General features: G+C 30.4%; 1 protein-coding gene across 2 annotated transcripts in view; it reads right to left on the reverse strand.

The window, feature by feature from the left end:
• LOC143065309 (transient receptor potential cation channel subfamily V member 5-like) overlaps positions 1-13,296 on the reverse strand; it is a 62,537-nt gene that overhangs the window by 23,737 nt on the left and 25,504 nt on the right. For both annotated transcript variants that reach the window (XM_076238817.1, XM_076238824.1), the window contains exons 5-10: positions 12,794-12,948; positions 12,086-12,229; positions 5,830-5,911; positions 3,130-3,245; positions 2,307-2,423; positions 1,771-1,878 (exon numbers count right to left, since the gene is read on the reverse strand). In XM_076238817.1, coding sequence (XP_076094932.1) covers positions 1,771-1,878; positions 2,307-2,423; positions 3,130-3,245; positions 5,830-5,911; positions 12,086-12,229; positions 12,794-12,948 — 722 coding nt within the window. The remainder of the gene's footprint in view (positions 1-1,770; positions 1,879-2,306; positions 2,424-3,129; positions 3,246-5,829; positions 5,912-12,085; positions 12,230-12,793; positions 12,949-13,296) is intronic.

The raw sequence follows: 13,296 nt of genomic DNA on the forward strand, positions 1-13,296 counted from the left end.
ATAAGAAGACTCGGTTATAATGATTTGCTGAATTATATCCGTTTAAACACATTTGTAACGTAAAAAAGTACATCCGAATGTCGACATTTTGGCAGCATTGAGCTAAAAAGGTAACAAAAATCGATCTTTCAAGCATTGTAAGGCCAATTAAAATTAATTGATAGATTTTCATCCCCGCCCGCCCCTATGAAATTGGCCCGCCCCGAATTTTTTTATTTTATAAAATTTACAATTTCAGGATTTTGTTCATTTCCGTTACCGGTAACCGTTTAAATTTCGTTTTAATCGAAGCTTCCTGTTTCAAATTTCGGTTTTGTACCTCGAGTAAATCTAACCAAAATGATTAAGTCGACATATTCTGCTGCTCTCATGATGACAACATCATCTTCCGAGAGTAAATATTGATTACGAGAATGACGTAAAAATATTCGTGTTACGAGAAACACTCTGTTTCCAAGACCGCAAATCAGGGTATGTCACAAATTTCTGAGATTTATAGAAAACTGTGGATTTTTTTATTTATGCAATGGCTTTGTGTCAGGAAATTTAAACTGTGAATGATACCCAAAGCACAAGAATCGTGGAAACCATTGATACAGAAAACATGACTGGATTAAAGATATTGAAACACAAGCACGAACTTGTTAGATTTATGACCGTATTTTGAATTTAAAAAGTCGACAAACATACGCATTTTATTTTTATGTTGACAAACAGCAAATGTCCCAATACACACAAAAGAGTCATTAAACAATACTTTTTTTTTTATTAAGTTCATGTTTTACATGATAATTATAATTTCAGCTTGCATAAGTACCAACCCTATTATTTCAACACTATTCGAGTTTTCATTTTATTATGTACTCATAATAGATAATAAATGTATTGCATACCATTGCATTTGCTTCATTTTAAGGGAATACAAACCATCGTTTAGAAACCCAAATACATTTTGTGAAGGTAGTCCAACTGAAGAGAGCATTTCTCACACGTTTTCGTTGTTTAGTTATTAAAGCCGCAATTAGATAGTATAATTTATTTATGGATTTGAAAAATTATGTAAGATTCCTCATACTTGAGTAAACATGATATAAGCTTATCATTAAACTTGCATATATAAATAACTCGTCACAAAAGGGTTTCATATGAAATAAAATTTTAAAAATAAAATCCTCCCACCCGCCCATTATTTTTTAAAAATTTGGATGAAAATCTACTAATTAATTTTAGTTGGCCTAAAGACATTATTTTTTGTTTTAATTTTAATTCACTGGGAAAATCTTTTACAGAGCAACCTTTTGAACTTCTGTATCAGTTGTTTAGGCGATCTGAGACTGCGTTCTCGAGTTACAGCACGTTTTTCAATTTGCAACTTTTCTTGAAGCACCGGTCACGAAATTAATTCAGGCTGGGGAATCTGAGCGTGCAAATTTGCCTCGGCCACAGAAACTAGCGGAAAAAATAAAATCAGTAGTGAAAGTGTTAAGATAAGAAATGTGTTATTTTTATAGAAAAAAAAATTTCTTTGTACAAGACTAAAATACTGAGCAAGATTTTTAATGTGGTAGTACACAGTCCATGGGATAACAAATCCCCCCACTGAAACACATTATTCTTACTCAGAGCAATTTTTAAGTCCTAGATTTGACAGAATCTAACTACAGACCTACTTTTTTTTACTTGTGACCATTGACCTACTCAAATAAAGTCAGTGTCCAAAACTATAATTAACTTTAAACTATAATGTGTATACAGTTGAACAATACTTACACAATTATTTACAAAACTCCAGAATCCCTGAGCTCCTATTTCAAAGCAATCTACAACTAATGTTACTATACATCCTAAAACAGTTAATATTTCAGCTACAAATCGAATCTGAAATAAAGAAAAAATAAAATTGTGAAAAAAAGTCATTAATAAAAATGTGATTTATTTTCTTACAAACTATATACATTGTTTTATTATAAATTAGGCTGTTGGTTTTCTCATTGGAATTGTTTCATATATATCATGTCAGGGCCTTTTAAAGCTGACTATACAATATGGGTATTTTTCATTATTGAAGGTTGTATATAATTGCTTACATCCACTTCATTTGAACTTTGGGGGAAATTTGTCTCATTGGCAATCATACCACAAATCCTTATTTTTACACAAAATGTAATGGTGATTTAAGAAAGACATTTATGTTCTTAGTGCAATATGCCAACTCTGGACAAATGATGAAAAAAAAAGGTTGGACGAGAAATTGAAACACAAAAAATATTACCTCTAACACAGGCTCTCAAAATATATATACTTACAATATCAGAGGAACTATGTACGGCAAGTAGGTCATCTTCAGGAGGTCTGGTATATACAGATGTACTGATTAATGCAAGATGGAGGAAGGCTAACACCAATCGTATAAAGAATCGTTTCTGTAAAATATAAAATTCATATATGTAAAATGTCATTGTTGGTATCAAATAACATGAATAAGTAAAGGGAATAATATCAGATAATTTCAAATGAACAGACTTGATCATCAATTTATCAAAATTCCCTTCTGGAGCCTCACAGGTCTAAATAAAAGTTGACATTTATGCTTCTTTAACTAATGATAACTACTTTCCATAAAAATTCAAAAAATAACACAACATTTTCATTCACATGAAAAATGTGACAAGATGAACATCGTGATAATTAAAAACTGACCTTCTCAGATTTTCGCTTTCAGTTTCTTAATACTATTTTACTACATGTAAAAGAAATTTGCATTTTAACAACTAAAGAAGGTAATATCATATGCATGCATTGGGCATCAAAAGTAAACACAGAGCAAATTCAAACTTCTTGTACACCTCATTTAACGCATGTTTGAATGAAAACAAATCTGCCATAAATTATTCTTAAATATTTAATACCCCTCCTTCCTCCCCTCATCAATAACTGAGAAACATCATCAAAAATATAAAACTAACTGTAACATCTGAGCACATACATTTAAATTCTTAATAATATATATGTATTGAAAATCATGACGTTGTGGGTTTTTTTTTTTTGGCATCATCATATATGATGAAATAAACATGATTTTTGCCAATATTATAATTAGTATGTTTTTTTCTTGTATAACATTTATACCCTAGCAAATGTTTTCCATTTCTCGTCCAGTAACTGTCTCATTACACCACCTTCTAGCATCTCTAAATGTTCATCTGTTTCGCCGTTGATAATTATCATTAATGCAGAATTAAAATCTGAAAAAAAACAATTCTAATAGTTTTAATTTCTTTTACAAAATGCATACATTATCCTTACGTCTTACAATGAGAGTAAAATTTTAGCTAATTAAAATGGAACTAATCACTTAACTACTATATCATGTATATTATTAATTTATGTTACCAATGATTAAAAACAAAAGAAATATCTCTGCCAATGTAGACTGATGCTATATATCCAGAAAAAGAAAGAATTTGACATCTTGCATAGAAAAATGTTTGAAGCACTTTTCTGGATGAAAAATATGAAAATAACATGTTATAAATTGCATGCGTCAGAAGCGTTCTGGATTTCCCTTTACCAGGAACGCTCAAAGCTGAATATTTGTAAGCCAAGCTAAGAACCATAAAATTCAAAGAGCTATGTAACCAAAAAGGATGAACCTTCATTTAAAACCATCAGTGTCAAAAGTTTTGGGATTTTTGTTTCTCTAAAGTCAATTGTACATTTTTTGTTGGAGAAAAAAACAACAAGAAAAATATACAAATATCATTTAATTGCCATTACGTCAAAATGAATATTGTAATTATCACACAATACATTCATTTGGCAGCATTTTGTTCAATTTTGGGTTTCTGAAATTGTTTAACATATAACCCCTTATTTTATTGATTTTGTATTTACATTGTGTCATATTTTAGATCAAATTTATTCGTTCAGAGTATGTTCACATGTGTTAATATGTCTTTCGATTGAGGAAAGCCATTTCAATGGATATTTTAAAGTGTGTCTTTATTATGTTGTGTTTCCAGATAAGTGGGAAGGTTGGTACTAAAATTTTAAAACTTGCTGCATTCGTTTGCACCTGTCTTAAGTCATGAGTCTGATTTTCAGTAGTTGTTATTTGTTGATGTGATTCCTAAGTGTTTCTCATTTTAATATATAGATTAAAACATTGGTTTTTCAGTTTAAATTGTTTTACACATGCCATTTTTGGTGCCCTTTGTAGTTTGCTATTCAGTGCAAGCCAAGGCTCTGTGTTGAAGACCGTACTTTGACCTATAATAGTTTACTTCTACAGATTGTGATTTGGATGAGAGTTGTCTCATTGGCACTCATACCACATCTTCTTATATCTATAGAGCAGACCACGTTAGCATTATTTTTTTAATGAAATTCTCTTATATTTGGAAATCAGAAAAGGCAAGCTCTCCAAGGATAATAATTATCATACATTTGTACAATGATAATATTACCTTGATCCTATTGATCAATATAATTAATGCTCAATTAAGATTTTGTCTTCAGATAATAATTCATGGGTCAACTAACAACAAAAATGCAAAGGACAAATTAGCTAATGTGGTAAAAATGCATTAAAATGAATAATTCAAAGAAACTGGCTTACATTCAATGAGGAACAAAATGCATGCTTGATGGTAATCCATAATGTAAATCAATCTAATTAATTCAATATTCTAAGTATTCAAATAGAAACTTTCATAAGTTTTAGGGTCCCTTTTTAAACCTATAAACAGGAATGATGTTCTAATATGGTGCTAAAAAAAACGTAATAAAAAAAATAATAATAATAATTAAAAAAAAATTAATCAAATTCTCCTAACCATTGTGGAAAACAAAACAATTGAATGGGATAAAATGATATCATTGGTAAAAGGTATTCTGGGAAAACTTCAATCTAATGGCAAATCAACTGTTTGCAAGCATTTATGAAAACTGCCCATACTTTTACCTGTCCAATTTCCTGTTTGCAAATAATATTAACAATGATTAATAGGTGGTTCATTTTTTGTCTTTTAAATAAAAATGAATGGTCAAATAAAAATACCTTTGCCTAGCAGTACCTGCATATAGTTATCTTCTAAGCATTTATTAAAACTGTCAAAACTTTTACCTGTCCAATTTCCTGTTTGCAAATAATATTGACAATGATTCAAAATATGTGGTACATTTTTTCAAAAAAAATGCTGACTGGTCTTACATATACCTTTTCCCAACAAAACCTGACTATATGTTCATCTGTTAACAGTTTTAATAAATTCTCATTTATTAAAACTGTAAATGGTCAATAGTAATTACTTTGGAAAAAATCCACTCCTTCCATGACATAAATGACGGTAGTAATTGTTGTCCATAAACACTCAATGATTTCATTTCTGCAATAATAGCATTATTTACCATATTTTGCAGTGGTGAATGGTAGATCCCTTTAAGTTACTATAATTTGAAATTGATCTACTGGGTGCCAGTCAAAAGAAATAAGCTCTTTTATAAGTAATTTTAGAGCATGTTAAAAGATGACTTCCACAAGTAAATGCTATAGTTTTCTTCTTCTAAAGAACTTTGCCAGTATTGTATCATATTTTTTTTATGTGTGAATATAACAAATATCTTGTGAAATAATTTGTTGGGCATTCTCCAATTTGTAACATTGTTTGTGTATGCCAATACAAGGTTGTAGTGTGTGTCAATTCATGGACCTTTTTATACACCAATGTGAGTTTAATATGAATATAACTGGTATTTTATTTCAATTAATTGACCTATCTTTCTCTACCGGTGTTAGTTATGAATATTACTGGTACCAGGCTGACTTACTTGAATCTCCTGTTGGCCCTATAGAATCTATTGAGTGAAGAGGGTAAACAGAACAAGTTATATTGCTGTATCTCCAAAGTTCCTGAAAAACAAATACAACATTACAAGTATCAGATGATATAATGTTTACAGACAATATACAATTAAGATATTATTTCTTTTCACTCATGCAGAGTTTTTTTGATACTCACCTATCTATTTGAATCTGTTTATATAGCAATAATTACTGTGGATTCATTATTATTTGTTGAAAACGGATTTTCATTAGTACAGACGAACAACAAAATCAAATGTTCCACGAATAACACATGTTTAACAGGTTTTTGTGCAGACCTTGGAAAACCATCAAATCAATTTAAATATCCAGGAACATGTTAGTTTTCCTTAATCCACGAAAATTGATACCCACGAAAATAAATGAATCCCCAGTAGGTAGAAATAGATAAAGTCCATGGCAATAATTAGGTCAACAGCAGATCAAACTTAAGACAAAATCACACAGATTTTTTATCTACATTACAATCATCAACCAAATCATAATTCAATATCTGTAAATTATGGTTGACAACTGAATTTTCCCACCCTCTCCATTTATCCATGAAATTGTCTTACTCAAAAGGCAATAATCATCTCAAAAGTATGTCACAGGGGATCGATCTCCAAATACTAATGACACAGCTATTAGTTAAAATTGACTAAATTTTTACATGGAAAGACATAATTTTTTTTTAACTTTCTTCTTTTAACTACACATTCTAATTTTTTTAACCTCAGCAGTCATGGTCTTTGATCAGAGTGAACAGTGGACAAAGGCTTGAAATATAGATGATTGTGACCAAGTTTTGGTTTATATAGCTTTCTAAGTAGCTATTGAGAATAAAAGTTTACAAATGGTAGATAGATGGGCAACAGGTCAAGTAGCTAAAATGAATTCCCTTGACAAGGTGCGCTGAATAAATACAAAGTTCATATTAGTCACTTTTGCCTGAGTTGTCCTGAAAAAAAAGTGTTGAACTAAAATAAAGTTTGATTGAAGGTATTGTAGATTTATATAATGAATGATATAAAAATGGTAATAGACATATTTGCTATTGTAAAGAGAAACCCCAAAATCATTGTTATCATCAAAAGGATGTGCTTGACTGAATATATATTGTGTACTGAAATATCTTACAAGGTTAAAATTCAATAGGGTTGAAGTTGCAGATAATTTATGGTATTTTTCATACCTTTATAGTTAGATATAGAAAGATGTGGTATGAGTGCCAATGAGACAACTCTCCATACAAGTCACAATTTATAAAAGTAAAGTGACCATTATAGGTTAAGGTACGTAGAACATGTAAAGAGTAATGGAAAAGTATGTTTTACTATTGGAAGCCCTGAAGATACATCTGTTAAAAAAAAGGAAACAGCAGATGCTCAATGTCTTTATGAATTGTTTAATGTGTAATCAGTCCATTGATCTATTTTTGCTGTTGATGGAATGCTGACACACCCCTACATTATATGTCCCCTTTATTGTTAATTCACTTCTTTAGTACAGAGTAGTTATTTACTTAAGAACTTGATTACAATAGATCATTTGTTTAAAGTTTATTTGAAGAATAACATTTAAATCTCTATTAAATATTTGAAAGGATCATCACATTTTCAATTGTCTAATTAAGCCTGTCACAAGTAGTGACCTCTTTGATCTCCTATTTACACATGTAGTCAAAATCTTCTGCTTTTCTGTTGCTTGGTAATTCCATGTTTTTAATCAATACACCCTTTCTAAACATGGAGCTTTAAATGCTACTAGATAAATGGAAGACAAGTGCTTTACCTATCATTTAATGTTGACATTGATTACCTCTGGATTCCAAACTGGAAATTGATTTATTTATAATTCATATCATTTCTTTAAAGGGACAACAAGATACAAAATACACACTCAGTGTATTTCAATTTAAGAGTTTTTATGTAAAATTCAATTCAATCAAAAGAAGAAGATCTTGGATGAGAGTGCTGCATTTCCTGTTTAAAAATCAAAGCAAGGGTAGCGCTGGAAAGGCAGTATCTATCTTAGAAAGGAAATCAATGCTTTTGCAACTTCCTGTTTTAAAATTTCTTTTTTAAAAATAAATATCTGTATTCGTTCCTAGTAAACAAACTCCCTTTTCCATGTTAAATGTTGAGCTGTAATTACATTCCTATTATTAGATTTGGTAATAGCATTAAGTCCAGGTTGGGATTAACTTCTCAATTCTGGCGCCAAAAATTGGTAACATTTACTACCATTTTGTATTTAAAATTAACTAATTAAGGCATGATAAATACAACTAAAAGAATCTTATTACTGATTCTGGAAAATGGTAATGTTGTGATTCTGGACCTTAGAATATGGATCATATACCTTTTGTACCCAAACAACAGGCCAAGTTTGATGTACATTGTATGTAAGAAAGAACTCTATGACATACCCTTATTGATACTAAGTCAGGCTAGCTGGATCATGTGTTGTTCACTGTACTCTACGACATACCCTAATTGATACTAAGTCAGGCTAGCTGATCATGTGTTGTTTACTGTACTCTATGACATACCCTTATTGATACTAAGTCAGGCTTTCTAGATCATGTGTTGTTTACTGTAGTTTGTATGTCTATTTTTTCATAGGAATGGTTTGGTCTATTGTACTGTTTAATATTTTTGTTAAATATCCTGCAATTATACTGAAATCCCAAATGCTTTTAAGCATTTTCTATCAATTTCATTATACAAATTACAATTATCTATTTGAAAGACTCAGCAGTTAATACCAGATTTGTTTTGAGGCAAATGATAAAGTATTTTCCAGTTTTTATCATATTTACAGAAAATTGACATTGTGTTATAATATATGTCATTTTGTCCTTTGTTCCTATATTTATAAAAAATTTACTAATTCAAGTCTGAATTTACTTTGCCAAATCTAATTAAAAGTATTTTCATTTCACCGTGACACTTAATACTGGCTTTAACAAGTTGAAAAGGTCAACGCTGGACAAGAAATTGATTATGTTGTTTTTTAATGATCAACTTTCAGAATTTTTATTTGCACTTTTATAAGTCTTCATCAAATTTCTGGGTATTGTTTCAAATTAACTAGTCATTTTCATAAACAAAATTGAAAACTATTATAAATAATGGACCAAAAACCTGCTGAAAACCCTGTTCAAACATTATTTATCAATAAAGTTCTGTTGAATTTTCATTAGAAAGTCATTTACAAAGAAGCAATGCCATAATACAGAACTGATATCAACGTTCTAACATTGACATAATCTTTATTAATTTTTAAGTACTCGGACTTGCACTGGTTATGGATATTGAATTGTGTTTGTTGCATGTAGTTTTCAATCCATCTTTAAAAGCACATTAGTTACAAAATAACAGGATTTTCTGCACAGTTTATTTCTATATCAATTTTTAAAGCTAACAAGGATTAATTGAAATCTGATTAAGAAACAATTATTCAAATAATTTCTATTGAAACCACATAAACAATGAAAATATTAAATGAATGAATACAGTAATCCTCAATCCAGTAATCTGATTAATTAAGCACTAAGTGCAGAAATCACTGATATTTATTAATTAATCCAATATGCTTTAATTTATTCACATTGTCAAAGTTTACCAAAATTCTAAATTTTCATTTTTTCAACAATCTATTTACAACAGTACTTGCACAAAATGTGTAATGCTTAACACCCCCATTGTCTCTATTTGGCAAAAACCTTTCGTCAGGTTACCCTCTTTTTGTAGTTATATCTTTACATTTTGAACATCAATTTCTAAAATACCCTCTCTAAACCCAAAGGTGAATATATTAAATCCATTGGTCATGGCAGAATAAAGGCATTTATGCTGACTTTTCATTGTGTGTAAGTGTGTGGTTGGGTGGGGGTGTTTCTTTGTAAAGAGAGATAAGGGAGCTGCTGGATGACCTTTTCCAAAATTTCAAGCTTTCAAGCATCATAATTATACATACATCAAAGGTTGCTGATTATATATCGTAAGTAGATGAAACTACTGAACATACACAGTCTAATTGAAATAGAATAATTAAAGCTTGTTATACAGCTTTAGTTATATATAGTTTGTATGTTATAAAACACCTCAGTGCCAGGTATAAATAAATAATGGTAATGGAAAAAGAAGTAATAAATTTAAACTATAAAAATCAAATCTGGTATGCTCTTTTACCTAGTTAAACAATTATATAATATGTCTATACAGTGAAATATAAAAACCAATTGTAATTAAAGAAAAAAAAAACTGACAAAAAACAAAAATAAAAATTTTGAAATTTAGAAATTTTAAATTACCTTAAGGATCATCCATTTAATAGACCAAAGAATAAAACATCTATGTACTTTTGGCTTAATGAATAATCCAGAAGGGATACTTAATATTGGTTTTATTTACAATTTGTTTACACAATGTGTAGGCAAAAACAATTATAAGTTTATTTTTAATATGACCATACCATCACAAAACCGAAGAATCAATAGAGTAAGCCTGACATTAATTAAACACGACTGATAAATGGGTCAATTCATTTTTTATCTATATTACACTAGGGATAGTTAAACAATGTATTGATTTGACCTCCTCAATGACTATAAAATTGATCTGATTCATAACAAGAGGCTGTCACAACGACAGCAAACCGGATTTATTTACATTTATTTGTGTCCTGGCAATATCAGATGATATCATTACTGATGAATGGTGAAAGTGAAAATCATCAATATCAAATTTGACCTCTATTTTGTCATCAGTATCAACATTTTGAAATAATAATATTTGAAAAGCTTAGATTGAATGGTTCATGAGTAAATGCAACAACGTGAATGGAAACGCCATTTTACGATCTTTATAGAAACCATAACTCCTGAACAGTAAAAGTCAAAATCGTCATTATGGAACTTGACCTCTATTTTGTCATCAGTAACAACATATTAAAATTTCAAAAGCTTTGGTTGAATGGTTCATGAGAAAATGCACGGACACAACGGGAAACACCATTTTTCAATCTTTCAAGAACCATAACTCCTGAACGGTAAAAGTCAAAATCGTCATTATTGAACTTGACCTCCATTTTGTCATCAGTAACAGCATATTAAAATTTCGGAAGCTTTGGTAGAACAGTTCATGCATAAATGCACGGACACGACTGGAAACTCCATTTTTCAATCTTTCAAGAACCATAACTCCTGAACGGTAAAAGTCAAAATCGTCATTATTAAACTTGACCTCCATTCTGTCATCAGTAACAACATATTAAAATTTGGGAAGCTTTGGTAGAACAGTTCATGAGTAAATGCACGGACACGACTGAAAACTCCATTTTTCAATCTTTCAAGAACCATAACTCCTGAACGGTAAAAGTCAAAATCGCAATTATTGAACTTGACCTCCGTATAGTTGTCAGTAATAACATATTAAAATTTTAAAAGCTTTGGTTGAACGGTTCATGAGTTAATGCATGGACAACATTTGATTGCCGCCTTTCAAGAACCATAACTCCTGAACGGTAAAAGTCAAAATCGCCATTATTGAACTTGACCTTCGTATAGTTGTCAGTAATAACATATTAAAATTTTAAAAGCTTTGGTTGAACGGTTCATGAGTTAATGCACGGACAACATTTGATTGCCGCCCGACCGCCCGACCGCCCGGCCGCCCGGCCGCCCGGCCGCCCGCCGTACATCCCCAAATTAATAACCGACATTTTTGTCACAAAAATCCGGTTAAAAATTACAATAGAGAAGCAAACCACATATTTAAATAGTCCTCATACTGCTTTAACACAAGCACTTTTTATGTGTTTTGAGAAAGACTCTTCTATTTTTCTGTGAATTCAAAAATATAATGTAAACAGTATTCCATGAGACAAAATGGATGATTTTGATCACATTTGTTACCTGCTGATCATTTAGTTTTATTGTCATGATAAATAACGGCTGTCAACAGATTTTCATCCATATAACCTGAATTATGGGTTTTCTACTATTAAAGTTTATAAAGTGCTGGTTGACCAAATGATGTTTGCAAAAGGTGTTTACTGGGAGAAAAAAAAACAGATTTTTTTTCGTAATTACTTCAATGGTGGACAACTCCAGAGTGGTTTTGGCTCAAACAAGCAGCTGATGATAGTTTTGCATATGTTGTAGACTCTAATTTTTAACTCCATCTTTTAATTCTTTTTTTTAGGTTTACTCACCAAACTATTTAATTCAAGCATTTCTTTGAATATCTTTTGCCGCCCTAATTTACTGGCAAGTGTCAAAGGAGTAAGATTGGCTTTATTTCTGATGTCTGTTTTGGCAGGTTTTTTGTGGTGTTTTACAAGGTATTTGTACATTTCCTGAAATTCAAAAATATAACATAAATCATGCCTCATTATACAGAAACTTCTGCATGTACACATGATCTGATATCATGTAAAGAAATACTATTTATTGTACTGTATGAACAGGATTTTCTACTTCAGTCAAAAGTTTTAGTCATTGCAAATTTTTAATTTCAATGTAAGCCAAAGTAAGCAGTTTTTAATTCATTTATTGACACAGCTTTTGTCTATAATTTATTGCAACAATGCAATATTTGTTATTTTTGGTTCTTTTAAGATTATCATTTCTGGATTGGATAGTGTGTTACAAATGCTAAGATATTTTTAGACAATAATTAACAACTTCGGAACAGTACACTTTCAGAGCACTTAAAGCACACCCGGTTTTTGGAAAAGTTTCATGTAGCTAAGTCTTGTTTTATATGTATAATGTTTTGTAGACTCTTGTTGATCTTTTCATTGTTTTGTATTTTGCCATGTGATTGTTGTTTTTATGTTTATTATAGAAAAATGATCTTTTGTATTTTGATCTTCCTGTTATTCATACCCTGTCATATCTAAATAATCATAGTCACTTACAACTTGATCATGAATCACAGCCATATGAAGGCACGTGTTTCCAAAAGAGTCTTGAAGATTAGGATCAGCTCCATTATTAATGAGGTAGTCATAGATTTCTTGATTTCCAATACATGTAGCAAAAGACAAAGGGTATTCTCCATAGTAAGCATAACCTGCAAATAGAAATTAAAATTTGGTTTATAGTGCAATCTTCTTTATAAACTAATATATTATATCAACTGGTATTATCATAAAGCTGCTTGTGACTGTCTCGTTGACACTCATACCACATCTTCTTATACCTATTGGATTACAATTACAAAGTAAGAATCAAAACTAAAGTAATGGTAAACCATTATTAGTGGCTTACCTGAATGCTAACATGCGAAAAGAAGTTTCCATTTATGTTTTGGGTTCCAAGAAAAATGTGTTTATGTCAGCTATGCATGAGCATGAAAAAAGCAAAGATTCTCCAGGTCTAACTTTTACAAGATTTATACTACATTTGAACTAAAATTTGA

Source organism: Mytilus galloprovincialis, chromosome 1 (genome assembly GCF_965363235.1).
Source record: "Mytilus galloprovincialis chromosome 1, xbMytGall1.hap1.1, whole genome shotgun sequence".
Taxonomy (NCBI): domain Eukaryota; kingdom Metazoa; phylum Mollusca; class Bivalvia; order Mytilida; family Mytilidae; genus Mytilus; species Mytilus galloprovincialis.